Source organism: Petaurus breviceps, unplaced genomic scaffold (assembly GCF_028583685.1).
Source record: "Petaurus breviceps papuanus isolate PSGF00001 unplaced genomic scaffold, PetGlider_PUasm1.0 229, whole genome shotgun sequence".
Lineage (NCBI taxonomy): Eukaryota > Metazoa > Chordata > Mammalia > Diprotodontia > Petauridae > Petaurus > Petaurus breviceps.
Window position 1 is genome coordinate 24,917,842 of NW_027185903.1, and position 27,977 is coordinate 24,945,818.

At 41.3% G+C, this 27,977-nt stretch overlaps 3 protein-coding genes across 6 annotated transcripts in view; 1 reads left to right on the forward strand and 2 right to left on the reverse strand.

Annotated features, from left to right (window-relative positions):
• The window catches only part of DIMT1 (DIM1 rRNA methyltransferase and ribosome maturation factor), a 26,345-nt gene extending 17,098 nt beyond the window's left edge, over positions 1–9,247 (reverse strand). The window contains exons 1-6 of one of the 3 annotated variants that reach the window (XM_069096379.1): positions 8,999–9,247; positions 6,541–6,614; positions 3,402–3,488; positions 1,422–1,483; positions 1,241–1,334; positions 1,105–1,154 (exon numbers count right to left, since the gene is read on the reverse strand). In XM_069096379.1, the coding sequence (XP_068952480.1) occupies positions 1,105–1,154; positions 1,241–1,334; positions 1,422–1,483; positions 3,402–3,488; positions 6,541–6,614; positions 8,999–9,065 (434 nt within the window). In that variant the 5' untranslated portion in view covers positions 9,066–9,247. Of the gene's footprint in view, positions 1–1,104; positions 1,155–1,240; positions 1,335–1,421; positions 1,488–3,401; positions 3,489–6,540; positions 6,617–8,661; positions 8,872–8,998 lie in introns of those variants that run through there. The other 2 variants (XM_069096381.1, XM_069096380.1) reach the window with 2 other exon arrangements.
• Positions 9,248–13,248: 4,001 nt separating this feature from the next.
• LENG1 (leukocyte receptor cluster member 1) lies at positions 13,249–15,221 on the reverse strand. Its single transcript, XM_069096382.1, has one exon. The coding sequence runs from the start codon at positions 15,120–15,122 to the stop codon at positions 14,376–14,378; it is 747 nt and encodes a 248-aa protein (XP_068952483.1). The 5' UTR covers positions 15,123–15,221; the 3' UTR covers positions 13,249–14,375.
• Positions 15,222–22,353: 7,132 nt separating this feature from the next.
• The window catches only part of IPO11 (importin 11), a 230,997-nt gene continuing 225,373 nt past the window's right edge, over positions 22,354–27,977 (forward strand). The window contains exon 1 of one of the 2 annotated variants that reach the window (XM_069096384.1): positions 22,354–22,569. The gene's annotated coding sequence lies outside the window, so the exon portion shown is untranslated. The remainder of the gene's footprint in view (positions 22,570–27,977) is intronic. The other variant, XM_069096383.1, reaches the window with a different exon arrangement.

A 27,977-nucleotide genomic window follows, 5' to 3' on the forward strand; every position in this document is an offset into this window, starting at 1 on the left:
ATATTTGTCATCTCTATAGGCATTGTGAATATGGCATTGCTGATACAATGATCAACACTTAACAGCTTCTAAATAAAATGGATTCAATTTTAAAAGGAATCCTCATTCTAAAATATCCAGTATCTGAGCCCAATTGGAAAAGTTCATAGTAGCATAGGTTTAGAGGAAAAAGTGTCCAAAGAAGCCATCTAAGCCCAATCCCTCTCATTTTACAGAGGAAACTGAGGTTAAGTGGATTGCCCAAGGTTTTAGTTTATAGAGAAGGGTCTTCCTTAATCCCACTGTGGTACACTATCTAAGGTACCTCTCTGTTATATTGGCCAATCAAGAAGAAAAAAATAAGAAAAAGACTTTCACTCCTGAATTTTGTTATGAGAGTCACAGTTAAGACTACAGAAAAACATACACATACCTCAGAAAACAGGCATGTTTTTTTTTAATGTAAATATGCATAATGTAATAAAATTTCATTTACATATGGAATTTCTTAGTGAAATTTCTCCAACTCAGGAAAAGTGGGTATTCAGAAAAGAGAAGGCTTCATGGAAGAAGTAGCATCTGAATTGGACCTTTATAATTAATCTAATTTGACTAAAATGTAGGTAAGAGGAAAGAATGTTAAAGAAGAATGAAAAGGCTAAATTTTGCATCACTTTGTGAAGGCCAATCATGCTCACTATATGAGAAGCACAATGTAAGATGCTGGGGATACAGACACACAAAAAGCAAACAACCCCTACTCTTGAGGAACTTAGATATCATCAAGAGACAATGGACAGGCCAGGAAGAATTTTGAACTGAAGAGTTTTCTCCAAGCTGTGCTCTAGGTAATCAGCTTGGCCACCCTATTTAAGCTTGATTACAGGGAAGAAATGGGGAAAATCAATTAGGAGGTTACTACAATAGGTATGAGGAAATGGGATCCTGAGATAAGGTGGTAGGAGTAGAATGGAAAGGATAGAAAATGGAAGGACATTTATCTATTTTCTCTCTCTGACTTCAAAGAATTTACCTGACATTTTAGGGAGAGATACACTGAAAATAAGCCAAATAGAAGTAACTAGTCTTTCTGAAATACTCTAGAAACTCAGTTTTCTGACATACCTAAAAAAAGGTCTATGCAGCAACAGCTTGAAGACAAATGGGGAAGAGATCTGCAAAAGAGAGTAATGATGTGATTGTAGGAAATATCACAAAATGATTCTTAATTATGGTTTGTCTGCAACCACACTGAGCATACCTGATAAGGTAAATTTGCCACACATGCATCAAAGAATGGCAAGTCGGTTTTCAACACATCACCAACCATTACTTGAAGTTTGCTTGCCTGGGGCCTGCCAATTGGAGAAAAAAAAATTTTTTTAAATTACACAAGCATGACTCTGGAAGACAAAAATAGTAATTGTATTATTGATACTCACGTTCCCTGAACCCTTTTGTGAAGTTCAGCTACTAGCCTTGGGTCAAGCTCACAGGCAATAACCTGGAGTAAACAGAGAAGTATATATTTAAATATGGATTAATCACTGACATTCACCATTTTAACAGTAAAAATCCTTAGACATGCTCTCTAAAACACTTTTCAATTCATATACATTGTACTACATCCCCCTCCCCGCCAACAAAGTACTTTAAAGGTATCCTTAAAACAAAGGTGTTCACAGGCAATTTTCAGGACAAGAAATCAAAACCATGAAAAAATGCTCTAAATCACTAATGATTAGAGAAATGAAAATTAAAACAAGCCCAAGGTAATAGCCCACACCCATCAGACTGGCTAACATGTCAGAAAAGGAAAATTATAAATGCTGGAAAGTATGTGGAAAAATAGTGAACACCAATCATTTTGAAAAATAATTTGGAACTATGCCCAAAGCAGTATACAACTATGCATACCCTTTGACTCAGAAACACCACTACTAGGTCTATATGGCAAATAGATCAAAGAGAAAAGAAAAGGACCTATATCTATATGCACAAAAATATTAATTTATGTATCCATCTATTTATGTGATGGCAAAAAATTGGAAATCGAGGGGATATCCATCAACTGGAGAATGGCTGAACAAGCTGTGGTATGTGATTCTGATAGAATAATATTGTACAGTAAGAAATTATGAGGAAGATGGTTTTAGAAAAACCTGGGAAGACTTATATGAACTGCTGCAAAGGGAAATGACCAAAACTAGGCAAAAGTACACAGTAACAGCAATATTGTAACAATGATCAACCATAAAAAACCTTAGCTACTTTGAGCAATAGAATGATTCATAGTTTCCAAAGAACTCCTGATGAAAAATGCCATCCACATTCATAGAGAGAACTGATGAACTATGAGTTGCAAAATGGAGTATATATTTTTTCTGCTTTCTTTATTTTTCTTGCCTTTTTCCTGCAATATGCTTAATTGGAAATGTTTTACATTACTTAACATGTATAATGGGTATCATACTGCTTGCCTTCTCAGTGGGTGGAAGAGTGTCTGCAGGGAGGGAGAGAATTTGGAACTCAAAATTTTAAAAAATGAAACAAAAAAAGCTACAGAAATTGAGATGCAGTTTATTTTCTTATGAAATCCCATGAAAAACATCACAAAAACACTACACTGTTTAATATGGCTCAAAACAGTGTGACTAAGCATTGGTCCTCATTGACATTCACCATCACATTTCTGTCCCACTAATATTCTTGACAGAGACAATACTAGTAACTAATATTTATAGAGCATCATAAAGTTTACAAAGCAATTTACACCAATAATACACAAGTATATTATACTTCACTATTTTCAGAAAAAAAGACCTTGGCATATTTTCAAGGTGAAGATAGTTAACAGAAAAGCACCACTGGATAAAATATTACAAGTCAACATACATCAGATAAGGCTGAAACTGTGATTTCAAACTGCAACCTCAACTGGGATCTATTTACTATTCAGAAAAATATTTTCTGCATGAAACTTAGTGATTTGATCATGGACTCAACTAGCAATAGTTTTAACTGAATCAGGATATTTTCTCTAACTTGATAATGTTAGGAAAAGACTTCAAAGTTATATCCAGGGTTAATTCAATGTTAATTCATAACATTAAATTTTTTGGACTTTTTTGAAGATGAAAAATATGATTTAGTTTGCTAAAAGTCTTTCTTAATGCCAAAATGTTTAAATTTAAAGGTAAAATGTTAAAATAAATGTTTAAGGGGTGGCCAGGTAGCACAGCGAGTAAGAGCACCGGCCCCAGTGTCGGGATGACCTGGGGGATCGAATCTGGGCTCAGACACTTGGCATCCACCCAGAAACACCTGGCCGTGTAACCTTGAGCAAGTTACTTAACCCCAATTGCTTAAAAATAAATAAATAAATGTATGTTTAAAATTTATGTTTAAATTCCAAAACAGACCTTTTTTGCTTTTTCTAGTAGTTTCACAGTCATGTTTCCAGTACCAGGACCAACTTCTAGGACCACATCTGTTGGTCTTAAGGCAGCCTAAAAACAAGCACAAAAATCTTAGGACTTTATCTTAAATACAAATATGTCTCATATGACACCATGCTTGTGTTAACCTACACAAAGCTGAATTATCAAGTGACTTAATAACTCCACTCTAGGAGAGGGAATTTTAGCTTGGCTATCAAAGTTTAACATTGAATATACCCTGACATTGCCACTGGGCTGAAATCATAAATTGATATAAAATCCACTTCCTATTTCAAAGACCTACAATTGTAATGATATGAAATCACTCCTTTCACCAACACAGATAGATCACAAGCCCTCTACAACTTAATAGATGAGTTGTTTCGTCCAGAAATATCTATCAAATGCCATCAACATGGCAATAAGACTCTCCAAACTTAGGCTCTGCAACCTTATCCAAACATGAAGCTTAGTTAGTAAGGTTAGAAGGATATGCCAGGACATGGGTTTTTAACCACAGAAGCCATGGTTAATCTTGCCACAGTGAGGCATTAGAGTAGGACTTTAGTGCAGGATGGAATCTAAACCATTCCAAATAAAGGAAAAATAACGAGCCTGAAGAGTATTTGTGAGGTCGCCATACTGTGTATTATTAATGGTTGCCACTACGGTTTTGTTTACATTTTTTATTACCACATAATTAAATTAAAAGTGAAAGTGATGGAACAAGCTAAATTATATGGGAAGTATTTAGAAGCATTCCTTCTTGAGGAGAGATAACCTTGTCTGAGTGATCCCATTCCACTGTATTTCCTCCAACAGATAGCTCCTTCTTTCATCCTCATTCTTTCACTTATTTTCAATCTTTCCCTCTCTATTGGCTCACTTCCTACTGCCTACAAACATGCCCATGTCTTCCCTATACTGAAAAAAAAACCATCCTCTTTCTCCTTGACCTCCCTGCAGCTTTTGACAGTGTTCTCTGTGATATTCTCTTCTCTTTAGGTTTTTAGGACACCATTCTCTCCTAGTTTTCCTCCTGACCACTGCTCTGTCTCCTTTCTGAATCTTTCTCTATCTGCAGGTGTCCCACAGAGTTCTATCCCAGGCTCTTTTCTCTTCCTCCCCTACAACTCTTTCACTTAGTGATCTATCAGCTCCCATGGATTTAATGACCATCTCTATGCTGATGATTCTCAAATCTACCTTTCTTGCCCCAATCTCCCTATTGACCTCCAATCTTGCATCTCCAACTGCCTATCAGAAATCTGGATGTCTAGTTTTTAAACTCAGTATGTCCAAAAACCAGAGTTAATTATCTTTTCCTCTAAACCCTGTTCCCCCCCTCCCCACCCTTACTTATAATGTACAGAAAAACAACATCCTCCCAGTCCCTTACACTCACAGCCTAGAAGTCATCCTGGATTCTTCACTACCTCTTACTACCCCTCCCCCCCACCCCCCCAAGCTGTTGCCAAGGCCTTAGATTTCACCTTTGCAACATGTCTGGAATAACCCCCCTCTCTCCTCTGACACTGCCACTGCTCTATGGCAGACTCTCCTCATCTCATACCTCCATTACTGCAACAGCCTGCTGGTGGGTATCTGACTCAATTCTCTCCCCATTCCAATCCATTTTACAGCCATTAATTGATTTCTCTAAAACACAGGCCTGATCATGACATCTCCCTACTCAATAAACTACAGGGGCTTTCTATTGCCTCCAGGGACAAATAAAAAGGCTGTTTGACTGTCAGAACCCTTCATAACCTAGCCACCTCCTCTCCTTCTGGTCTTCTTAGACCTTACTCCCTATCACACACTCTTCAATTCAATGATATTGGCCTCCTTACTCCATGAATAAGACCAAAGACATCTCTCAGCTCCAAGCATTTTCTCTGGCTGTCTCCCATGTCTGAAATACTCTCCCTTTAAGGGAAACTAACATAAACTAGTGAAAGAAATCAGGCAACAAATAAAAGCTTTCTTTCATGCTACTGTGGTGGGTGGATTGTGAATTTGTTTGGATTTATCTGCTGTACTGTCTATACAAATGACTCCTAAATCTATATAATCACCATTAACCTCCTGAAATCTGGTCCCACATAGTCAAATGTCCACTGAACATTTTCACCTGGCCATCCCACAAGCATTTAAGCTTAATATTTTCAAAAGAGAATTCATTATCCTATACCTACCACCCTTCATACTTCCCTCTTTCTTTCTCTTAAGGGTAATACCACCATGCCAGTCACTCAGGTTACAATCTTAGAATTCTCATTGCTTCATTCTTGTCCTTTGCTTTCACCCCTCTCCCCAACCCAAGGCCAAATCTTGTCCATTCTATCTCCACAACATCCCTTATGTAACTGTCTACTCTCTATTCACATGGCCACTACTGAATTTGGGACTTTATCAACCCTTATCTGGCCCACTGCAATGGCTTCCTAAGTGGTCTCCCTTCTTTTCTCTACCCACTCTATCATCTACCTTCCACATAGCTGCTAAAAGAATCTTCCTAAAGCAAAAGTATCACTCTCCTCAAAAATCTCCAGTGGCTCCCAATTTTCTCTAAGATAAACCACAACTCCTTCATGATCTGGCTCAACTTACCTTTCAACAATCTCACAAATTACTCACTCCCCTTCATGAACTCTACATTCCAACAAAATAAGTCTACTAACTGCTGCACAAACTCAATATTCCATCTCCTGTTTCTGTGTAGTTACACAAATACCCCATACCTGGGTGTACTTCCTCTGTTCTGCTACATTTCAAAATCGTCTTCCTTCAGAAGTCAGCTCAGATACCGAAAAAGCTTTTCCTGTGTCTACCCAGGTGTTCATACCATCCCCTTATTCAAAAAGAATCTTACATTTACCTATCTGTGCATGTGCTGTCCCCATTAGAATGTCAGCTTCTCAATTTCAAGGATTATTCCATTTATTTTGCCTTTGTATCCCCAGTGCCTAACACACAGCATGTGCTTTAACATGTTTGTGGAAATGAAGACAATATGTGAAATACAATACCCCAGCAACATTTTTTTAAAAGACACTTTCTAAAGAAAAAAAGCTTTGAGTTTCTTTTCAGTCTTTAACAAAATCCAATTTATACAAACCTTATCAATGATGCTATTAACAATGAGAGGATTTTTCAAAATATGCTGTCCAAGTCCAGTATTAAATGTGACACCTATAGAAAACCACAAACCAAATTTGTTATACAATACATTATGCTACTACATCATTTATAAAATGAAAGAGTTGCACTGATTGAGGAATAGTTAAACAAGTGTGATCTTTACATTTTGTGTAAAGTGTGTATACTTTGTGTACACTGTGATCTTTACAGAATGAAATCTACACCATCCACCCCAAATGTAGGAAAATAAGATTATGGCTTTAAAAACAGTCAGAAAGACCCTTAAGAGTTTTTGTGAGGATGCTACACTGTGTATAATCTTGTTAATAGTTGCTACCGGGATTTTGTTTACATTTGTCATTAACAAACACTGGCCTAAGTTAGAAGCTACAGGGATAGAAGCTATTTCCAAAAAGCTAAATGATAGGGGAAATATTTAGAAGTGTCCCTTCTGGAGGAAAGATGATCAATTCTACTTGTCTTTTGAAGAATAGCTGAAAAAAAGTGATTGTAAAGGAATGATACTGTTCTATAAGAAACAAGTAATATGAAGAATAGTAAAATGAGGAAAATTGAAGTAAGCATAAGCCAGAAAATTATACATGTGACCACAATAATGTAAATGGAAAGAACTAAATTGAGTATTGAATATTATAATAACTAAGTTTGACACCCAAAATGCACTTCCCTTCTTTATAGAGGAAGGGGACTATGAGTGTGAAAGATTGTATATACTATCAGAGTTGTTTTATTTCTAGGTTTTGCTTCATTGTCTTTTTTTTTTTTACTGTTTTCATTCTTTGTTGCAAGGGATGTATCCCTGGGTAGGAGGGAGGAAGGAAGGAATATGAATGGATAAAGCTGATGTAAAAACAAAATAAATCACTATTTTTAAAAATTAGTTTTTATAGATGTCTTTTTTATATCAACATTCCTTCCCCTCTGCCTCCAACAGAGCCATATATCACTATTTTTTTTAATTAAATGAAAATTTTGGATTAAATGATCTACAGGTTTTCTCTTTCAGCTCTAACACCGTATGAGAATGTGATTCAAAAGAATTATGAAATCACAAGATTGTGAACTGGAAGGAAACTTACCTCAGTCCAACCCTATCATTTTACAGATGAAGAAACTGAAATCCAACAAGACAGATGAAATGACATAAGCTGCAAGCAAAGCCCAAATTCTCTATGTTCAATTCTAGTGCATATTTATATTTACTATATGTCATGTTGCCTCTCATAAATGGGGTTTCCATTCTTACTTTATACATATAAAATCACAGATCTTGCGCTGGAAGGACCCTTAGAGGTTATTTACTCCAAATCCCTCATTTTACAGATGAGGAAACTGAGGTCCAGAAAGGTTAAGTAATTTAGAGATAAGTGGTAGAGGTGGGATCCAAAACCATGTTCTGAAACTCCAAATCCCTTGATTTTTGCACTCCACCATAAGCAGATTACCTCTAACTCTCTTCTCTCTTTCACAGAAATATGAAACAGAAGATGATGAGCCCTGAACTCATGTCCCCCAACTCCAAATCCAATAATTAGAGGCAGGAAGGTAGAATCGAGCGCTGGGCCTGGAGTCAGGAAGACTTCAGTTCAAACCCAGACTCAGACTCTTACTAGCTGTGTGACCCTTGGCAACTCACTTCACCTCTGCCTGCCTCATTTTCCTCATTAACAAAATGGGGATAATAACAGCACCTCTCTCCCAAAGCGGTGCTGTAAGAATCAAAGGAGATAATAGCGGCTGGCCATGGTAGACTCAATCTCCTCGGTTATTCCTTCCTCTTCACTCACCGCTGTGCAGGTCTCCCAAACCTCCCATCACAGACACCCTGTAATCCCCAAACCCTTTATAAAACTGTCATCTTTTTAAAGACACCCGCTGGCGGTCAGTCTCCTTGGGGTGCATGCCCGGAGGCCGGGAGCCCCGCCAGGCACGCCGCAAGGGCTTAGGAAACGTTTGCAGACCAGCGGGTTGAAACTGACCCAGGACTCCTCCTGGGAGGGGGGGAGGCATCAGAAACGACGCAAAAAAGCTGAAAAACAGAAAGCCGAATGAGCTGGAGATTTCAACCAGTCCCCCAGACAGCCGGGCAGCCCGGAGGTCTGCAGGGCTGGGCAGGCTGTCCAGCCACGACACTACACGCCGTGCTGTGCCACCCCACGCCACGCCTCTCACCCGCGGGGCAGCGAGCTCCAGAGCCGGGGAAGGTCCGGCAGGCTTCCCGGGCACGGCTGCCACCATGCGCAGCCCTGCTTCGCCATTCCTCCAGGGCGCCCACGTTTAGCACAAATCCCGGCAGCTCCGCGCTGGGAGTCCCTGGCCTGGGCAGGGACTAGAAGAGGGTCGGGCCCCGGTACCTCAGTCGGTCCCTTCCTTCCCCCGCCCTCTTTTTCCCTCCCCTCCTCACTACCCCTTACCGCCAGCACTCTTCGGCTCCCGCCGCTCCCGGCGCCGACTTTTGGTCACCGACTTTCCCTTCGGCATCTCCACTTGGGAGCCGAGCTCTGAGCCCGGAGACCCCTCTGAGATACTGGAGCTCCCCACCACGTGAGGTAGGGGGCCTGGGAAGAGCCCGAAGCCTCTCCTCCTCTCTCCATCCCCTCTCTTTTCTCCGCCTCTTCCGTCCCTTCAAATCAAAGGGTGTGCCGGGAATTGTAGTTTTTACTCTCGAGATGGCCCAGAGAGAGTCTGAGGACAAGACCTACAGTCCGCAAGAAGTCTGGTGTTGCGGTATTCGGGACCCTCGGATTGGGCGACCCAAGGAGGAAGATCTGCTTGCCGAGACTGCGACTGCGCATCCATCTGGGCGGGTTCCGTGGAGCTTCTAAAAATGATTGGAAGCTTCCCTAGAAGAGCGCTAGTGTTAAGGTTGCACTCTACCTTAGGCAGCCAGCTCTGTGCTAGTCCAACCGGAGCCTCTCTCGGGTTCATTTATTTCCCTTTTCATTTTCTGGGGACGAAGGATGGGGTTGAACTTACAGGAAGAAAGAACTCTAGGCGGGGAGAGAAACGCAGCACTACCAGAGACCATTAGTAGTCTAGACCAGAGTCTAGTAGAGAAATGCATTCTGTACCATTCTGTTGATATGACCATACTTGGGATACACATAACATATGTACATTTTTGTCTCCCCGATAAGCTACAAGTTTCTTGGAGACAAGGACTTTTTCTTTTGGGAGGTTGGGGTTTTTTGCGGGGGAGGGGAGTACTTTATATTCTCTGCACCGTGTTGATTTGATGGGAGTTATTCTTGAATATGTTGTGTGTAAGAGTAAAAGGGGAAATAGAACAGTGACAAATAACTGAAACCTAAGGAGGTGCGTGTCAATTAGGGAATGCCCAACAAATTTTGGTAAATGGATGTGGAATTGATGGGGTGCTTGGGTGCCTGTGCTTGAACCCCAGTTTGTAAAATCACATTTCTCCCTAGGCTCAAAACACTGTCTCAGGCAGTTTCTCTCTAGTTCAAGGGCAGCATGCTCTAGCAAAATACTTCTCTCTCTTCCTGATACAGTGACTAGCTGCACCTACAGAATTTAGTAGTTTAACTCAACTGTATACTGGCTGAAGCAGCTGTGTACTGGGTCGAACCTATCATATATATCTTAGAGTCGGTCACATGTGTACTCCCTAGCTCTTATACATCCTGAATCCCTCTTTAGCTTGGGATAGACATATACTCCCAACATCCATCTTGTCAAACACAACATTGGTGGGTGGCAGCTGGATCAGCCCTGACTGCTAGCTGACTTAGTGACTTTTGAAGCCTAAAACTGATGAGGGATGGCTCCCAATAGGTTCAGCAGGAACTCTGATCTTATCTAAGACCAGAAAGCCTTCGATTCAGTCTTGAAAGAATTCAGCTCAAGCCAAATTGGAGTCAGAGTTGTAAAAGTTTATTATATGCTTTACAGCAGCAAAGGTCCTTTAGGAGGACCTGCAAGTTTATTATTAGGCTGTACAATGGGCAAAAGTCCTTTAGGGGGACCTGCAACCTCAAAGGGGTAGAATTAAGATTTTTATAGGGTAATCTATAGTAGAACCCGTGCCAATTATGCTAAGTAGGTGATTGAGGGTGGGATTAGGGAGGAGTTAAGGTGGGGCCAGTGTTTAAAGGAACATGCATTTTTAATGTAACTGCACAGGCCTATTGCCCATGATTCACTGGGAAAAAGCCCAAGGCGGGGCTACCTGGAGGTGTGGTTTTAGGCTTGAAACATCACTAAGTCAGGGAGCAGTCAAGGGCTGATGGAGAAGTGCCCAATTTGCCACCCATCAGTGTCATGTTTGACAAGACTAATGTCTGGGAACCAAGGCTAACTGGAGACTCAGGATAATGGGTTAAGCAGTTAACCCAGAGATAGGGCCCTGAAGGATTCATTGAGGCAGCCAAGGAGTCAGCCTAGAGATAGGGTATGGATGGATTCATAGGGGCATCGGGAAACTATAGAAGGGGGAAATAATAGTTGCCTAAGCTGGAATGTTTATAGATACTTTAGTAAAGGAACAATTCATGAGTTATTGCTGGGCAGAGTTAATGCTCTGAAGCTAGGCAGAGTTAATGCTCTGAGGCTGGGGTGGGGAGGGAATGGAGTGTGATTTTACAAACTGGTTTCACAAACTGATGTTACAAATATAGATCCCAAGCACCCCACCATTACTGATGTTACAAATTGGTATTACAAATTGAGTTTACAAATTGATTTTACAAACATAGATCCCAAGCACCCCATCAAAACCATACCTCCATGCAGCCCTCCCTTGGGCTACTTCCCAGTGAATTCTCTGCAAAAGCCTGCATAGTAGATACTAAAAGTGTATAAGAACTTTAAGAACTGACCACTCCTTAACTCCTCCCTAATCCTACCCTTACTCACCTAATTAGTATATTTGACTTAGGTTTCACTATAGTTATCCTATATAAACCATAATATGAGCCCTCTAAGTTCGAAGGTTCCCTAAGAACTCTTGCCCACTGTATAGCATAACAATAAATCTTTGCCATCTTGACTTAGAGAATGCTTGAGTCTGTGAATTCATTCCAGATTGCTTTCCAGGGACTCTGGTTATTGGGGTTCCTGGACTCCCTGACCTCTTGACCCCTCATAAAAATGATGAAAGGGACAGTTTCCTAGAAGCCTGGGAAGACTTATATGAACTGATGCTGAGAAAAGCCAACAGAACCAGGAGAACAATTTATATAACAACAGTATAAGGAAAAATGATGTTCAAAGACTTGAGAACTCTAATCAATGAAATAACCATCCATGATTCTAGAGTACTGATGATGATGAAGTGGTTACCCATAAAAAGGGTTAGGGTTGCTCTGGAGACACCAAAATACCAACACACTGGGTCCTGTTGAATGAATTTGAATCAAGTCCTCTCAGCCAAGAAAAGCAAGGTCTATTAAAAAGTCACTTGCATTAGACACAGAATAAGTCTGTGTTAGGTCATTCTATGGTGCTCTCACAAACATGGAAACAAGATGGGATCTTATATACAGAAGGGTGTGGGAAGAATCTAGGGGTGGTCTAGAGGAGGAGTTTGGGGAGGGTCTTCAGGAAGAATTAATGAGGTCCAGTGATTAAGGGTGGGAAGTCGCTGGAGGCCACAAACAATGGTGGGCTAGGCCAGTTCAAGGGTGGATTTACACTTTAATAAATTCAAGGGTGGGAATTCTAGTAACAGAGGCTACAGCTCAGCCACTATGTAAGGCTTATAGCCTCATGCAAATGCCTCATCAAATGAGATGATTTAATCTGAGTTCAAGAGCCTGTACCTCAAGGACTCAAGGAGAGCTTGAGGGGGCTCCCAGAGCCCATACCTCATCAATGATACTCCTTGCTACCCACATCCTCAAATAGAAGTTATAGACTCAAAATGCAGAGAGACATACATTTTGGAGAAGGCCAATGTGGGAATTATATTTTTGCTTTAAAAATGTTTGTTTGTTTTTTACCCCAGGGGCAGGGGATGTGAAAGGTGGGAGGAAGAGTAAGGCTAGCAATAGGGTTTCTCCTGGCCCTCACAACTCCAAAAAAGAAAACAGATGGAAGATCAGAAGGAATCATAATCTGGACAGCTTTGAGGATTACACAAATTTATATCCTTTTTTTTAAAGCAAGCTCTACATAATACTTTTCAGTTTCACATAACATCCTCTCTTGTTCTACAATGTATGTGGAAATGCTCATTTTATTTTATGTTTGTTAAAACCAGAATAAATTTTTTATAATTAAAGGAGAGGAAGGCTAGGAAACTTGGGTTTTTAAAATCATATTAATTGGGGCGGCCAGGTGGCTCAGCGAGTAAGAGCATCGGCTCCAGTGTCGGGATGACCTGGATCAAATCAGGGCTCAGATACTCAGCACCACACCCAGAAATAATAACTGGCCGTGTAACCTTGAGCAAGTTACTTAACCCCAATTGCTTTAAAAAAAATCATATTAATTTACTATTAGTTTACAACACTCAGTTCCACAATCCCTTGAGTTTCAAATTTTCTCCCCATTCCTCTCTTCTTCCCCCCCCTCAAGTCAGCATGCAATCAAATATAGGATCTACAAATACCTTAACATTAAACTGGATTGTAAAGAAGGATTATAATGAATGGAAAGAACAACGGGAAAGAAGAAACAAAACAAGAAAAAGAAAGAGAGCAGGTAGTTTGCTTCAATCTTTATTCAGACTCTAGTTCTTTCTCTGGATGTGGATATCTCTTTCCATCATGAGCCTTTTGGAATTGTCTTTTAACCTTACATTGCTGAGAGGAGCCCAGTCTACCAAAGGTCTGTGATTGTGTACAAAATTTCTCCTGCTTCTGCTCTTCTCACTTAACATCAGTTTATGTAAGTTAGGAGAGCTGATTTTTGTCCAATTTGGATCCCAAGCTCATTAATCTTTTGTGCAAAGGATTTCTCTCCTTTTTTTAGGCATTGTCCAGCAGACAGAAGTTTTGAATTGGCCATATCTAAAACCTACACCCCTCAATCTGCACCCCCATTTCTTCAGTTTGGTAGGTAGGCAGTCATTCTGCCATTGAGTTTGTAAGTCTTATTAGAAAGAGTGATTCTCCTGGTTCAGCAGCAGGTCACAAAGGGAGCATTCCCCTCATTGTTTCTTAGGGCACCATGCCACTCCATCCAATGGGCCCCCTTACATTGTAAAGTGAGATGATTGTACTAGATGGGGGGGGGGGAGGTTTTAACCTGGTCTCTTGCCCTGCAGGCTTTTGGAGAGAATGTGAGCTTGACTGGGAACAAGAGTGACATCTTTGTTATTAATGTATGTACTGAAACAGCATTTCCTGCAGTTGTGAAGGCAGGCTTGTGGCCTTCAATGGGCACAGTCTCCATAGGGGCCAAGCCCTGGCCTCCGCAAACAGCAGGTTCTGCCTTAAAAGGTGATGGAGGGGTCCCTAAAGATCATGTGTTCAGCCCCTTCTTTGTTGAGATGAGGAAACTGAGGCCCAGAATGGATAAGCACTTGGATGCCCAAGGTAGCCGTGAGACTTTGGGCTATGTGGTCTGACGCCCTCCCCTACCTTTCCCTGTTTCCCCAGGGCACCTACATCTACTTTGACTAGGAGAAGTGGGGTCAGCAGAAGGAGGGGTTCATCTTCGAGTACTGCTACCTGGAGGAGCAGGACCTGCTGTGACCCCTCCCCCAGCACTTGGGGCCAGGGACTGTTCACCCGCCCCACCCCAGCTGGGGACGCCTTGTTTTTCGTAAACCTATTTTTATTTTTGAAGATATTTGTGAATAAATAATTTTACATGAGGTCTGCGGTCCTAGCGCCGAGGGGGCCGGGCCAGTTGGGGATGGAACTGAGAGTTGTACCGCCTCTTGCGCTCGTCGGCTTCCTCCTCCTCTTGGGGCAGCTCTCCTCGCATCTTGGCCATCAGGGCCTGAGCCCGGGCCCGCTCGGCTGTTTCCCTCCTGAGGCGCTCTGCCCGCAGCTGCTCCAGCGAGGGTCTCCCAGGGCTCTCGAGGCGTGGCCTCTCCGGACCCTTGGGATGGCCGCCCCCTTGGCTCCCCTTGTTCTTGCCCAGCTGCCTCTTCAGCTCCCTCAGTGGGTCCAGGTAGCTCTTGGCTTTTTCGTCGGGGGCAGGGTCACACTGCGTGCCCCTGGGGTCTGGAGGGAGCTGGTACCAGGGGGGCTGAGTCTGTGCCTCAGCTGCACTCTGGCCCAAGTAGGTCAGGACCCCCAGGGCCTTCTCCTGTTGTTTCTTGGCCTGCCTCTTTTCTTCCTCGTATTCCTTGTTGCCGTGGGTCGCCCCCTTCCCTTCCTCCACCAGCTCCCGAAACAGGTCTATGGGGTGAGGGCCCGCCTCGGGCCCCTCCGTTACCGTGGCAGGAAGGGGTGTCCGGTGGCGGGCTCTTTTCCGGAGAAGGTCAGTTCGGGCCTCCTGTTGGGCCAGGAGCGCCCGCCGCTCCCGCTCCCGCTGCTCGTCCCGAGCCTGGGCTTCATCCCGCCGTACACGGGCTACATTGTCCTTATTTCGAACGTGCCAACTCTTCTTAGGGAGGATATTCATGGTCCCGCGCGCCGCTTCCTCCTTCCGAGTTTGGCTGGCGTCGACCTTACTCTTAAGCGCACTTCCTTTTATTGGTAGAAACTGTCTGCCCCGTGAACTCGCCCCGCCTCCCCGCCCAGGCGCTGATTGGTCGAAGGGACCCAGCCTGGTGGAAGATGGTGCGCAGTCGGGGCTCTTCCGGTGGTCCCGCCTCCGTCCGGGACTCGGGCAATTGATTGGCTAGTCCCTATCCCGCCACGCCCCTCCACCTTTCCCAGATCGAGTCGAGCTCAGGGGGCGGAGCGGAGAGAAAGAGAAGAGCTTAGGGGAAGAGGGGAATCGACCCTGGATTCGGATTCTCGGGCTTGTCCTACCTCTCCTTGGATTTCTCTCCATTTCAACTTCTTCCTGGTGTGTTCCGGAATCTCCTCTACATGGAGCACACCAAACTGCATAAATAGTACACTAACTCCAAAAAAAAGGGGGTTATTAGTTTTGCAATAGCAATCCCCACCCCCAAATCATTGTGAGTTAGGAAACTGTAGCCATAAGGGCAAGGTGTTACTTTGGGAAAAAAAAAAAAAAAAACAACTACTGGAGCACAAGGTACTGCTAGGTGGTACAGTGGTCAGAACTCTGAGTCTCAGGAAGACATGAGTTCAAATGCAACCCCAAACCCCAGCAGATACTAGCTCTGTAACTCTTTGAAAGTTACTTAACATTTGCTTGTTTTAGTTTCTTCAACAATAAAATGTAGATAATAAGGGTTGTGAGATCAAGTGATATTTGTAAAAAATCATTTAGAAAAGTACCTAGCACAAAATAGGTACTATATAAATATTTTTTTCCATCCTTCTGCTACCCCTCTCCCCTTCTCCCCCCAATCATGGAGTCAGAAGACCTGTCATCTATGGAAAAAAAAATGGAAATAGACTAGTGTTCATTGAGTAATAACTGAACAAATCCTAGTACAGGAATATAACATTTAACTGCAAAATATTATGAATATGAGGAATTCAGGGGGGAAAGTGAGAGCTTAACTGATTCTTATAGAGTGAAGAAAACAAAACTAAGAGCAATGCACATGCACACTGGGTACAAAAACATTTTTAAAAATACATGAATACCACAAAACCAGATTAACTTTAATAACCAATCAGCCTAGGAGAACAGATAAATAAATTGCCCTCTTTGTGGAAGAAAAGTAGAGGAATCAGAAGATAGAATGTTGCAATGAGCATTTTGTGTTGGTTTTCTTTTTTTTTTTTGGAGGGGGGAGGGCTGGGCAATTGGGGTTAAGTGACTTGCCCAAGGTCAAACATCTAGTATGTGTTAAGTGTCTATGGCTGGATTTGAACACAGATCCTCCTGACTCCAGGGCCAGTGTTCTGTTCTCAGCGCCACCTAGCCATCCCCCTTGTTTTCTTTTCTTTTTTTTTTTTTTTTTAGAGCAATTGGGGTTAAGTAACTTGCCTAAGGTTACATGGCCAGTTATTTTGTGTGGCTGTTAAGTATCTGAAGCCAGAACCGATCCAGGGTCCTCCCAACTCTGAGGCTGGCTATTACTCACTGTGCCCTCTAGCCGCCCCCGTTTTTTTTTTTTCCTAACTGGTTTCCTTTGTTACTAGAAGAAAGGTAATATATTGACTTGCTCAATAAAAAAAAAAAATAGTCCTGAGGTTTTGTTGAGGCAGTACCACTTAATAGCTCTGTGAACTTGGGCAAAAACACAGAGTTCCTCTGAAACAGCTTCCATAAAGTAAAATAGGTATAATAATGTCTGTCAGTACTACCTGTTTCACAGGGTTGCAAAAGTGTGATCCCTATGTTGGGTAGTAGAAGAATAGCAGCAAGCATTCTCTCCTGTCATTCCTTGTATCATGAATTAACACTGACTTACAAGAATTCTTTCATTTTTGTATTTATATAAACTCACTCCCCAACTTTATTGTTAGCCTGTTGTTGGCAGGGTTAAGGTATACACACTAGACAGACAAAAATGTTGTTTGTGGCACTAAGATTTAAAATTCATCACATTGTATTTTTAAACTGTTTTAAGTTATTTATGCCATTTTAAGATGTTTCTGTAGCTTAATCAATGTAAAAAAAATAACATAATATTATGATCCTTTCCTCCCCTTCTCTCCTAATTGTAGAATACATTATTTTTAGTTTTACGTATGCATTAAGAGTTACCATAGTTCATTCACATATTCTCTCTAGTGACTGAATTACAAATTAGAAAGGTAAAGTGCTATTTGCCTTAGTAGAAGAATTACTTAAATTCATATCATAGATTTAGAGCTGTGGTTATCATTCAATATCATATCAATTCATATCATAGATTTAAAGCTGTGGTTATCTTGTCCAAAATTTTATTGGTGAAGAAACTGATACTGAGACCTGTGAAGGAACATGTCTAAGGTCACATAGGCAATAAGTAGCAGAGTCAGTATTTACATGCAGTGTCTCTGACTCCAGATCTAGAGCTCCTTCCACTACATTACAAACTACATTACAAAGTATGCCACAAAAATCATGCTGCTTGTGACTGGGCTTAAAAGTAGGAAAATGTTTTTATGGACAGGTGGTTGTATAACAACAGATGCCTATGCTAAGACTTAATTTGTTTTAGATTTATCAAATAACATGGATAAAATTCTCATTCTTGTGTGTTCATATTTCATGGTAGATTAATTACCATGGAAATATTGAATTATTCAGAACAAGAATGTAACTCTCCTAAAATTAAAAAATAAAATCGAAAATTTAATTACAATCAGGCTGCTGGTTTTGATTAAAATATTAAAATAAATATTCTAGTCTAAACATAGTGACAGTCTATCAGAATGCATTCTGTATGTTAAATGAAATACTAGTTTAAATACAAAAAAAATTTCATAGCATCCCTGAGGGTTTTTCGTTTCTGTTATATAGCCTTGATGTTACCAGAAAAACAGAGAAATTAAATTGTATTGGCAAAAAAATTAATACTATTTTTTAATTTTTAAAACTGTTTTTATTCACATTTTGTCTTTTACATTGTCATAGTATCCCAAGTATCCTCCCTCCCCCAAAGAGCCATCCCATATGACAAATAGCATTTTTAGAGAGGAAAACCCCCCAGCCTAACAGATAAATACATTGAGAAAATCTGAAAACAAGTGTAATGTGTAACACCTGTGGACTTCCTGCCTCCAAAAGAGGTAAGTCAGGAGTGAGTCATATATTTTAAACATAGCAAATGTGAAGATTTGTTCTGCTTGGCTAGTCTTATTTGTGGCAGGGATTATGTTTCTCCCTTTTTGAGGTGGGGGGGGAAGACAGGAAAGTAAAATGGCATACTGGGGAGGGGGAGCTGTTGATAGGGTTGCTTAAAAAAAAAAGAAAATGATAAAAGAGAGTCATGGAAGTATCTTTAAAAATCCACAGAAAGGAACAGGAGGACATTTACAGAGAAACACAGAGAGGAAGGAAAGCCTTGAAAGTAATAAGCTGAATTGATTATACATATTTTATTTTAAAAGCAAGTTCATAACAGAGGCTCATAGTTTCACATATATTCCTCTTTTTATGTTCTGCTTTGTACGTGGAAATGTTTTCTACCTCTTTTTTTTTCTATTAAATTCAAGACATTTTAAAAATTCCCTGGCTCTGCAAAGAGAGGGCAAAATTAGTTATGTATTCCCTATTTCCCACTTTCCTACTATATAGATGAATGTAAAGAATGATAGATTGGAAACTTTCAGAGCCAGCCTTGCCAGCAAATGGGAATCTGAACTATTCTACCTATGCTAGGAATATGCTAATAAATGTTTAACAACAAGCTTTCCTTCCAGATATATTTGTTGTTGTTCAGTCATTTCAGTTGTGTCTGACTTTGTGACCCTACTTGGAGTTTTCTTGGCAAAGACACTGGAGTGGTTTGTCATTTCCTTCTTCAACTCATTTTACAGATGAAGAAATTGAGGCCAACACAGTTAACTTGCCCAGGGTTACACAGCTAATAAATGTCTGAGTCCACATTTGAACTCCTGTCTTCCTGACTCTAAGCCCAGATATATACACGTGTCAACAGAACAACAAATACATTTCATTTCCTTCAACTATTTTCATACTGAGAAAAGTTTCATCAGTTACAATTATTGTTTTTCCATGTAGGAATGTTAATAGTTCAACTTTGATAAGTTCCTTATGATTTCTTTTCCCTGTTTACCTTCTCATGCTTCTCTTGCTTCTTGTATCTGAATGTCAGATTTTCTTTTCAACTCTGTTTTTTTCATCAAGAATGCTTGAAAGTCCTCTATTCCACTGAATGACCATATTTTCCCCTGAAACATGATACTCAGTTTTGCTGGGTAGGTGACTCTTGGTTTTAATCCCAGCTCCTTTGACCTCCAGAATATCATATTCCAAGCCCTTCGATCCCTCAGTGTAGAAGCTGCCAGATCCTGGGTTATCCTGATTGTGTTTCCACAATATTCAAATTGTTTCTTCCTGGCTGCTTGTAATATTCTCTCCTTAATCTGGGAATTCTGGAACCTGGCTATAATATTCCTAGGAGTTTTATTTTTGGGATCTTTTTCAACCTCTATTTTGCCCTGTGGTTCTAAAACATCAGGGCAGTTTTGTCTGAGAACTTCCTGGAGGATGATTTCTAGGTTCTTACTTTGATCATGGCTTTCAGGTAGTACAACAATTTTTAAATTATCTCTCCTGGATCTATTTTCCAGGTCAGTGGTTTTTCCCATGAGATATTTCACATTGCCTTCTATTCTTTCATTTGTTTGGATCTGTTTAACAGCATCTTGATTTCTCATAAAGTCATTAGCTTCCATTTGCTCCAGTCTAATTCTGAAGCAATGATTCTCCTCAGTGAGCTTTTGAGATTCTTTTTCCATCTGGAAAATTCGACTTTTTAAGGCATTCTTCTCATTACCTTTTTGAGCCTCTTTTGCCAATTGAGTTAGTCTATTTTTTTACATTCAATACATTCAATTATTCTTTCCCTCGGAACCTGCCCATCCACATGCCACCTGGATAGTCTTTTCCCAAGTCTAAGAGGAAGACTACAAGGACTTTCCATCTATTACAAAGCTGAAAGTTCCTATATGTATTGCTTCCGTTTACTAGAATGTGCCTTTTTGAGAACAGAAATAGACTTGCTTTTCTATTTGTATTCTCAGCCCTCAGTACAGTGCTTGGCACATATTAGATATTTAATAAGTGTTTTTCCATTCCATCTATGTAATAGAGTAAGGGTTAATTGATTATATTAATCAGTTTTCCCCATTCAACTTTTAATGTAGGGGAAAAGATTCCATGAAACAATTATTTTTTAAGAAAATATGCAATTGTGCGCTAGGTGTGAACAAGACCTGGATATTCCTAGGTGAAAGAGGAAGACTTTTCAAATTGGCTGACTTTGTCATAACCTCTGGGTCCTGAGTTCCTCCAAGTGATGAGAGAGCATTCCAACTAAACATCCAAGAAGGAATAATTTGTGGGGAGGATAAGAATTTCAAGATCTCAGCCTCAGTTTCCTCCACAACTCCTCCCCTTAGCTAGAGAAGAAATTCATGAATTTCCGAGGACTGGAAGATTTGGATTTTTCATCAGGTATCCAGACACCTGTGACTCCTCGCACCGTTTGCATTGGAAACCAAGCACAGTTTGAAGGAAGATGAAATGATCTACAGAGTCCAGTAGAAGAGCTACTCATCTAAATATAACATTTTGAGGATTCCCCCAAAAGGAATGCCAGGAGCTGTGAAATACATTTTTTTTTTGCCCACTTTCCCCTGTACTTTCTATATACTGGTGGGAGAATGTGTGGAGAAATGTTTGTACCAACTATATTGCCCTACTAAGATATCCTTTCCAAAAGCTAATTAAGTCTGGCTGATCAGTGGATATCAACTGATAATCATGGCAGGAAGCACACTAGCAGGGACTTGTGAACTACAGCATTAAAAACCAAACCACTCCCTTTAGATTCTGAGGAGACAAGAAGTCCCATTCAGTTTGTCAGTGTGAATGGGATAGTAGCTGCAGAGCATGTGCTGCACCTTACTTTTGTGCCTAACTCCTCACCTGTAAAATGAGGGGTTGGACCAGATGATCTCAGAAAGTCTTCTCTTGCTTTAAATTCTATGATCCCTCATTTTATAGATAAAAAAAAAAAAACTGAATCCAAATAGGCCAAGAGACTTGCCTAAAGTCAGAGGAAGGTAGTGACAAGGTTGGAGTTAGTTGCTTACCTGGGTTCCTAATCTGACTCCAGAACTCATTCCACTATAGGATTTCTGAGGTGAGCAAAGGCATCTTTCCATATGAAAAGGAACACAAACACCCCACAACCGGTTTGCAGTAAAATTCTTGGGCATATCAATTAACCAGTAAATCAAAAGTATTTATTAAGAACCTACAATGTACAGGCACCTATGGTAGGTGCTGGAGATAGAGATAAAAATCGAACAGTTCCAGCTCTGAAGAAGCGTGCATTATATTAATTGCAATATATGATATGATATCATATGATATTATATACGCATGTTCATACATAAATATACAAAGGCACATAATTAAAGCTAGAATGGATCTTAGAAGATCACTTCGTCCAAAAACCTCTTTGTATAGATAGACATAGCTACTGAATCCCAGAGAGGAAAGGAAAGGACTCGCTCAGCCACATAAGTAAGAAGCGGCAAAGCCAAGGATTCAAATGAGGGTTCTCTTCCTCCCAGAGCTCTGTGCCTTGCCTTCCTCCACGCTGCCCCCAGCAGCCTAGGCTTGACCCTTCTGGCTGCTCTGTAGGTCAGCTGTTCCCCTGGGTCCCTCGGTGGCTTTGTCTCTGCCACTCTGCAAGTCTAAGGCTCCCAAAGTTTCTCCTCCACTGCTGGAGACCAAAAGGATAAACCGTTTCTGCACTTGAGAAAAGGGCAAGTTTCGCCTGTAATCCTCTTTCCACCAGGAGATGGCAGCCTTCCCTTTAGCGCAGTATCTGGACCACTTCTTTGCTACTGGTTGCCATTGCCGACACGTTCCAGCGTAATCCTCCTTCCATTCTTCCTTTTCACCTCACCAACCTCGCCAGACTTTCCGGTCCAGTATTTCTAAACGAGGAAAAAAAGGGAGCCGGCTTCCCTACGCGCCGGGTCTGCGGCCTCACGATTCGCTGAGTCTCTCTCCCTTTCACGGCCCTCTCCGCCCCTCGCACGCCGGGATCCTATGATGCAAAATGTGTGCGCTGGGGTGTGTGGTAGGGCCAGGAGCAGGCGGGGCGCAGAAGTGACGTCACAGAATATGGCGCGCTCCTAGAAGCGGCTTTCGGCCTCTGGAGAAGGCGGTGGGGACCTCAGCGCGTGGAAGGCTGTGCACGGCACGGGGCCAACTGACATCTCGAGCCGCGGCTTGGAGTGAGCTAGCGAGCCGGGCCAGGCAGGGAGGGATTGAGCCTAGCCTAACGGTGAGCGGCTGGTGGACATTTTGCGGGCCTGTCTCAGCCCCGGCCGGGTGCGCCGCGGGGAGCGGGGCGTGTGAGGGCAGCAGCGGGGCCGGGCCGGGCCGGAGGCGAGGGGAAACCCCTGCAGAGGGAAACCCAGGAGGCACCAGGCAGCAGGGCCTCGGCTGGGGCGGGTATCCGGCCGGGGCAGACCCCATCCAGGATGCCCGGGGCCCTTCGGAGACAGTTGGTGCAAGTTTGGAGAGGGGGTGTTGGTCCCTGACGCGGTGATGGAGCGTCTGGGGCGCAGGTGGAGCCCGCAGGGACCCCTCGCATTCTGTTAGCGCAGCTTTCCCCGAGTAACGAAGTGGAGCGAGTTAAAGACTGGGAGTGAGGATTTCACGCGGTGTGGGCCCTGTTGGTGCCACGGCCTAGATATCGGTGGACCGTTAGGTCTTGGGGGACTTTGTGATTCAGCAAAAAACAAAACAAAACAAAAACCCAAGACCCCAGAACAAAAAAACAGCAAAAAACAAAACAAAACAAAAAAAACAACCCACCTAGCCCTAGGGTCTCTTGCAATTCACTCTCGCTTTCGAGATGGTGCATTAGTGAGATGGTATTTTTCATCTCCAAATGAATTAATGTCGTGCTTTTTTACTATGATTTTTAAGAAATAAAAGTTTATTTAACTCCTTATCTTGTGGAACTAGTTAGAATGGTAGATATGTGCAGGTTTCCGGGTATAGATTCTCTTGCTCTGCTTTGCATGTGAAATTTTGGAATGTCTTGTGCCTAAATAGAATGGAAAAGGACGCCACTGTTGTGATTTTCTCAGTTCACAGGATCCAAAGGTCAATAGATGCACAACTGGAATAGCTTCTTATTGTCTGCAGCAGGTTGCTAACATAAATAGTAAGTTAGAGAGCCTTGCTTAGTTATTGACAGGTTCTTGGTAGTGTTGTGAATTCTTTGATGTAAAGGGTTTCTGAATCTAGGGTCTGTAATTATTTCTGTAGCACAGGAAATTGTGTTTTGTTTCAGAGAACCTGCAATTTATAAGTAAATGTACTCTTGAGTTTTTCTTTCAAAACTTTATAGAATGGGCACAATGGGTGGGGGCTTTAAGCAGGAGAAAGAAGGAATAAAAAGAGGAATGGTGGAAAAGCTTGTTAATGCTTTATGTGTTTTAGCTTTCCATTCCAATAAAGGCGCTCAATACTACACAATTCTTCTGAATTCTCAGTTTTTAGGTACAAGGATGAATAGAGAAATGATGAGTTGGTAGTAAATATTGTGTTATTGTTAGCCAGAAATAGAAAAAAAAACTGTAGGAAGAGGTGGCATTATCTACCATAGTTCAGTTAAATGAAGCAGCTGTGACATTTAGGAAGGTTTTCCCTGAAATTGTGATCAATTCCCACTTTTCATATACATTGATAACATGATTTGGAATTCTCTGGCCTATTTTGGGAAACTAAATTCCTAGCAGATGAGGAATTTTATTTGGAGCAGTAATCTGGAAACATGGCCTTGATATAGTAGTTAAGGAAAGCTAGATGACAAATGATAAGGTACAGGCTCTGGGAACCCCCTTGAGCTCTGATTGAATCTTCCCATTTGATAAGGCATTTGCCTGAAGACATAAGCCTTTCATTATAACTCGATCAAATCTTTGTTACTAGCCTAGTCCTCTGTAATCCAGCTAGCCCCCACCCTTTATCCTCTCCAAATATCTATACCCAAATCTGTTCCATTGCCTTTCATCTGTAGGTAGCCTCCAGCTATTGAGGGAACATCCTCGATCTCATTATTGGAATCTGACTTCATTTGACTCCTCCTGAAGACCCTCCCCAAATTCCTCCTCTAGACCATCCCTAGATTCCTCCCACAACCTTTCTGTATATAAGACCCTGTCTTGCCTTCATGAGGAGAGAGAAGCCAGAGAATGATCTAGTACAGTCTCACTCTGTGTCAGATATTTCTGGCCCACTTGTCCAGTATAAGCATCACAGATACCTAGGCTCCTTACGAGTCTGTCCATTATGGCGAATCTCTAATAAACTTTTTCTTTGGCTGAGAGGAGATTTCAGTCGAATTCATTTGGCAGAACCCAGTGTGTTGGTATTTTGGGGTCTCCAGCATCCCTGACCTCAACAGCTGAGGGGATAGACTCATCTTCCTGAGTTCAAATCCAGCCACAGACACTTAGTAGCTGTGTGACCATGGACAACTCAATTAATCCTGTTTGCCTCAGTTTCCTCATTTGTAATATGAGCTGGAGGAAGAAATTGCTAACCTCTTCAGTATCTTTGGCAAGGAAACTTCAAATGAGGTCCTGAAGAGTCAGACACGACTGAATAATAAATAAAATAAGTAGTTAAATGGGAAGTCTTGACTACCATTATTTTTTATTTGGCTTCCTTGACATCTAATACAAAAATTGAAGGGGAAAATTTTAACGATTTGCTAAAGACACCATCATTGATAATAATAATTGACTAAAGCAAAAGAAAACCATTATTTTCCTGCTTAAGAACTTTGAGAGGCTTCCTATTGCCCCTGGGATAAACTTGTCACTTAAAGTGATAGACAGTCTGATTCTAGTCAACCTTTTCAAGCTCATTGCAAACATTTTTCCCCTTTACCTACTGTGATTCAGCCCATCTGGTCTGTTTGCTCTTCTCTGATTGTAGCATTCCAATAAATGCACTCTTTCAGTTCTGTCTTTTAGAACATCTAGCTTTCTTCAAGGTTCAGCTCTTTGCTGTTTACCAAGCATTTTCTGATCTCCATTGTTAATGTTTCTTTTAAATAAAAAAAAAAGGAAGGAAGAGTGTGTGTGTATATATGTGTGTGTTTCACTCTCTGAGGGATATTGTAGGAGATGTTGAAAGGAACAAGTTTGTTGTGCAGAAGCATAGAACACCAGATATTAACTGGAAGGTACCTTTAGGGATCATGTGGATCGCCATCTTCTTCACTTGCCTAATGATAGTTTGCATTTTATAGCAGCTTTGTGGTTTGGTTTATAAAGCACTTATTTGGGCACTCCTTGGAGGAAGGTAGTGTAAGTATTGTCTCCATTTTACAGCTGAAGAAACAGGCCCACAGCCCAATGAATTAAGTGGCCAAGCTGAGATGGGAACATAGTTCTCCTTTAGTCCCCCTCAGCTTGTTGTGTGCTATTTCTAGAAGAGAGCACAGGGCAGTGGGGAGTGTGGTGAATCTGGAGTTAGAAGGTGGGGACCTTGGGCCTTAGTCTCTTTGGGCTATCTGTTAGGGATATCTTTTTACATATGTGTGTATACATATACATACATATACCTGTACATATATATAAATAAAGTGAGGGAGTTTGATTAGAGCACTTCTATGATTTTTTTTTATCATTCCTGCTTCTCAGATTATCTTGTTTATGCTTATCTGTGTTCCTATATTACCCCCATCTCCAGTAGATTGCAAGTTCCTTGAGTTGAAGGAACTATTTTTTTCATTTTGACTTTCTATCCCCAGCACCTATCACAGCATTCATCATAGGTACTTAATAAGTTTGTTGGATAGTTGTATCTACATTATAGACATCAAGTTAGATTAGGGGTCCTCAAGACCCCAAAATACCAGTATGCTGGGTCCTGCTAAATGAATTCGACTCAAGTCTTCTCTCAGCCAAAGTATAGCAAAGTTTATTAAAGATTTGCCTTAATGGGTAGACTCTTAAGGAGCCTAAGTATATGTGAAGCTTGTATTGACAAGCAGGCCAGAATAATCTTGACACAGAATGAATCTGTGCTAGATTGAATTCTCGGCACCTTCATAGAGGCAAGATGGGTCTTATATAGAGAAAGTTTGTGGGAAGTTTTAGGGGTGGTCTAGAGGAGGAGTCTAAGGGGGATCTTGAGGACAAAGGACAGACAATGGAGGTCTAGGCTAGTTTAAGGGTAGAAGATTTGGGTATAGATATTTTGATAGGATCAAGGGTGGGAAGTAGCTGGATAAGAGGTTAAGGGGGTAATAATTAAGGGGTAAGAGATTTGGGCCTAGCTAATAATGAAAGGCCTTAGGCCTCAGGCAAATGCCTCATCAGATGGGAAGATTCAGAGTTCAAGGGGGTTTCCCACAAGCTGTACCCCTTCATCACCATCCATAAGGACTACTTTATCCATTTAGATTTTGTACTTGGCTTTCTTCATGAAAGTGACAAACACCTTTGTTGAGCAAGTCTCCCTGTTTTATGCCTTACTTGACATTAATAATTATACAATAATTATAGGGTCAAACGATTATCACAGAGGATCCTATGATTTTGACATATATAAGGGAGATACCTTGGTAGAGGAAGAGTCTTTAAGCTGTTTTTTTGCTTTGCCAAATCAAAATGTTTGGTTTTTTTTTTTTTGCTTTTTGGAGGGGGGAAATGCAGGGTAATTGGGGTTAAGTGACTTGTCTAAGGTCACATGGCTAGTAAGTGTTAAGTATCTGAGTCTGGATTTAAACTCAGGTCTTCCTGACTCCAGGGCTGGTGCTCTCTTCATTGTACCACCTGGCCACCCCCCTTTTTTTCTTTGTTTTTTTTTTTTTTCAAATCAAAATGCTTTAAAACATCAACAAATAAGTATAGTGAGTTTTTGTGTCCTCTGTATGTCTTACTACAATTGCACATGTTATTGAAAAGCCTGTGGTCTCTTGTAATTGTGTGGTATAGATACCACTGCCAGATCTTCAAAATTGAAGTCTAAGTCAGAAAGCAGAGGTCTTTATTCTTTCTCATGAGAAAAGGCACAGCCCTGTTGGCTCAAGGGGCATCATCCAAGAAGTGCAAATTGTGGAACCTGGTAGGCCTCAGTTATCCTAATCCTAATCCAGCCCACTCCCTTGCCTGGTCTCACCCTTGGTCAGTGAGGTGGGCTCACAGTCTCAAGCTAATGGGTGCCAAGTAATCTCTGTCCTTCATGACCATTTATTCGAGAATTAGTATCCTATCAGAGGGTGTTTTCTAATCCCTCATTATGCACCAAATTTGGAGACAGCCATTTGAGAGTTACAGTTGACAACCCTTTATTTCATAATTATTCATTTGACCCTTCTACCCAATCAGAAGGAAACATCCTTAATTAATAGTAATTAATAGTAGCAGTATATGTAGTGCTTACTGTGTACCAGGCAGTATGCTAAATGCTTACAAATATTATCTTGCATTTGATTTTTATAGCCACTTTGGGAGGTAGATATTGTGATTATGACCGTGGCAGAAAGCAGTTAAGTGATTTGCCCAGGGGTCACATAGCTAAGTTGTTGCTTAAAGCTGGATTTGAATTCATATCTTTCTGATTCCAGGCCCTAAGCTATATCTACTGAGCTGCTTAGGTACCCTTATAAAAAAATATTGCTTGTGAAAGTCCACTTGGTTCATTTTTCAAGCCTTCATTAAG

Coding starts and splice junctions, on each gene's coding strand:
- LENG1 (XM_069096382.1), bottom strand. CDS start 15,122: ATGAATATCCTCCCTAAGAAGAGTTGGCACGTTCGAAATAAGGACAAT.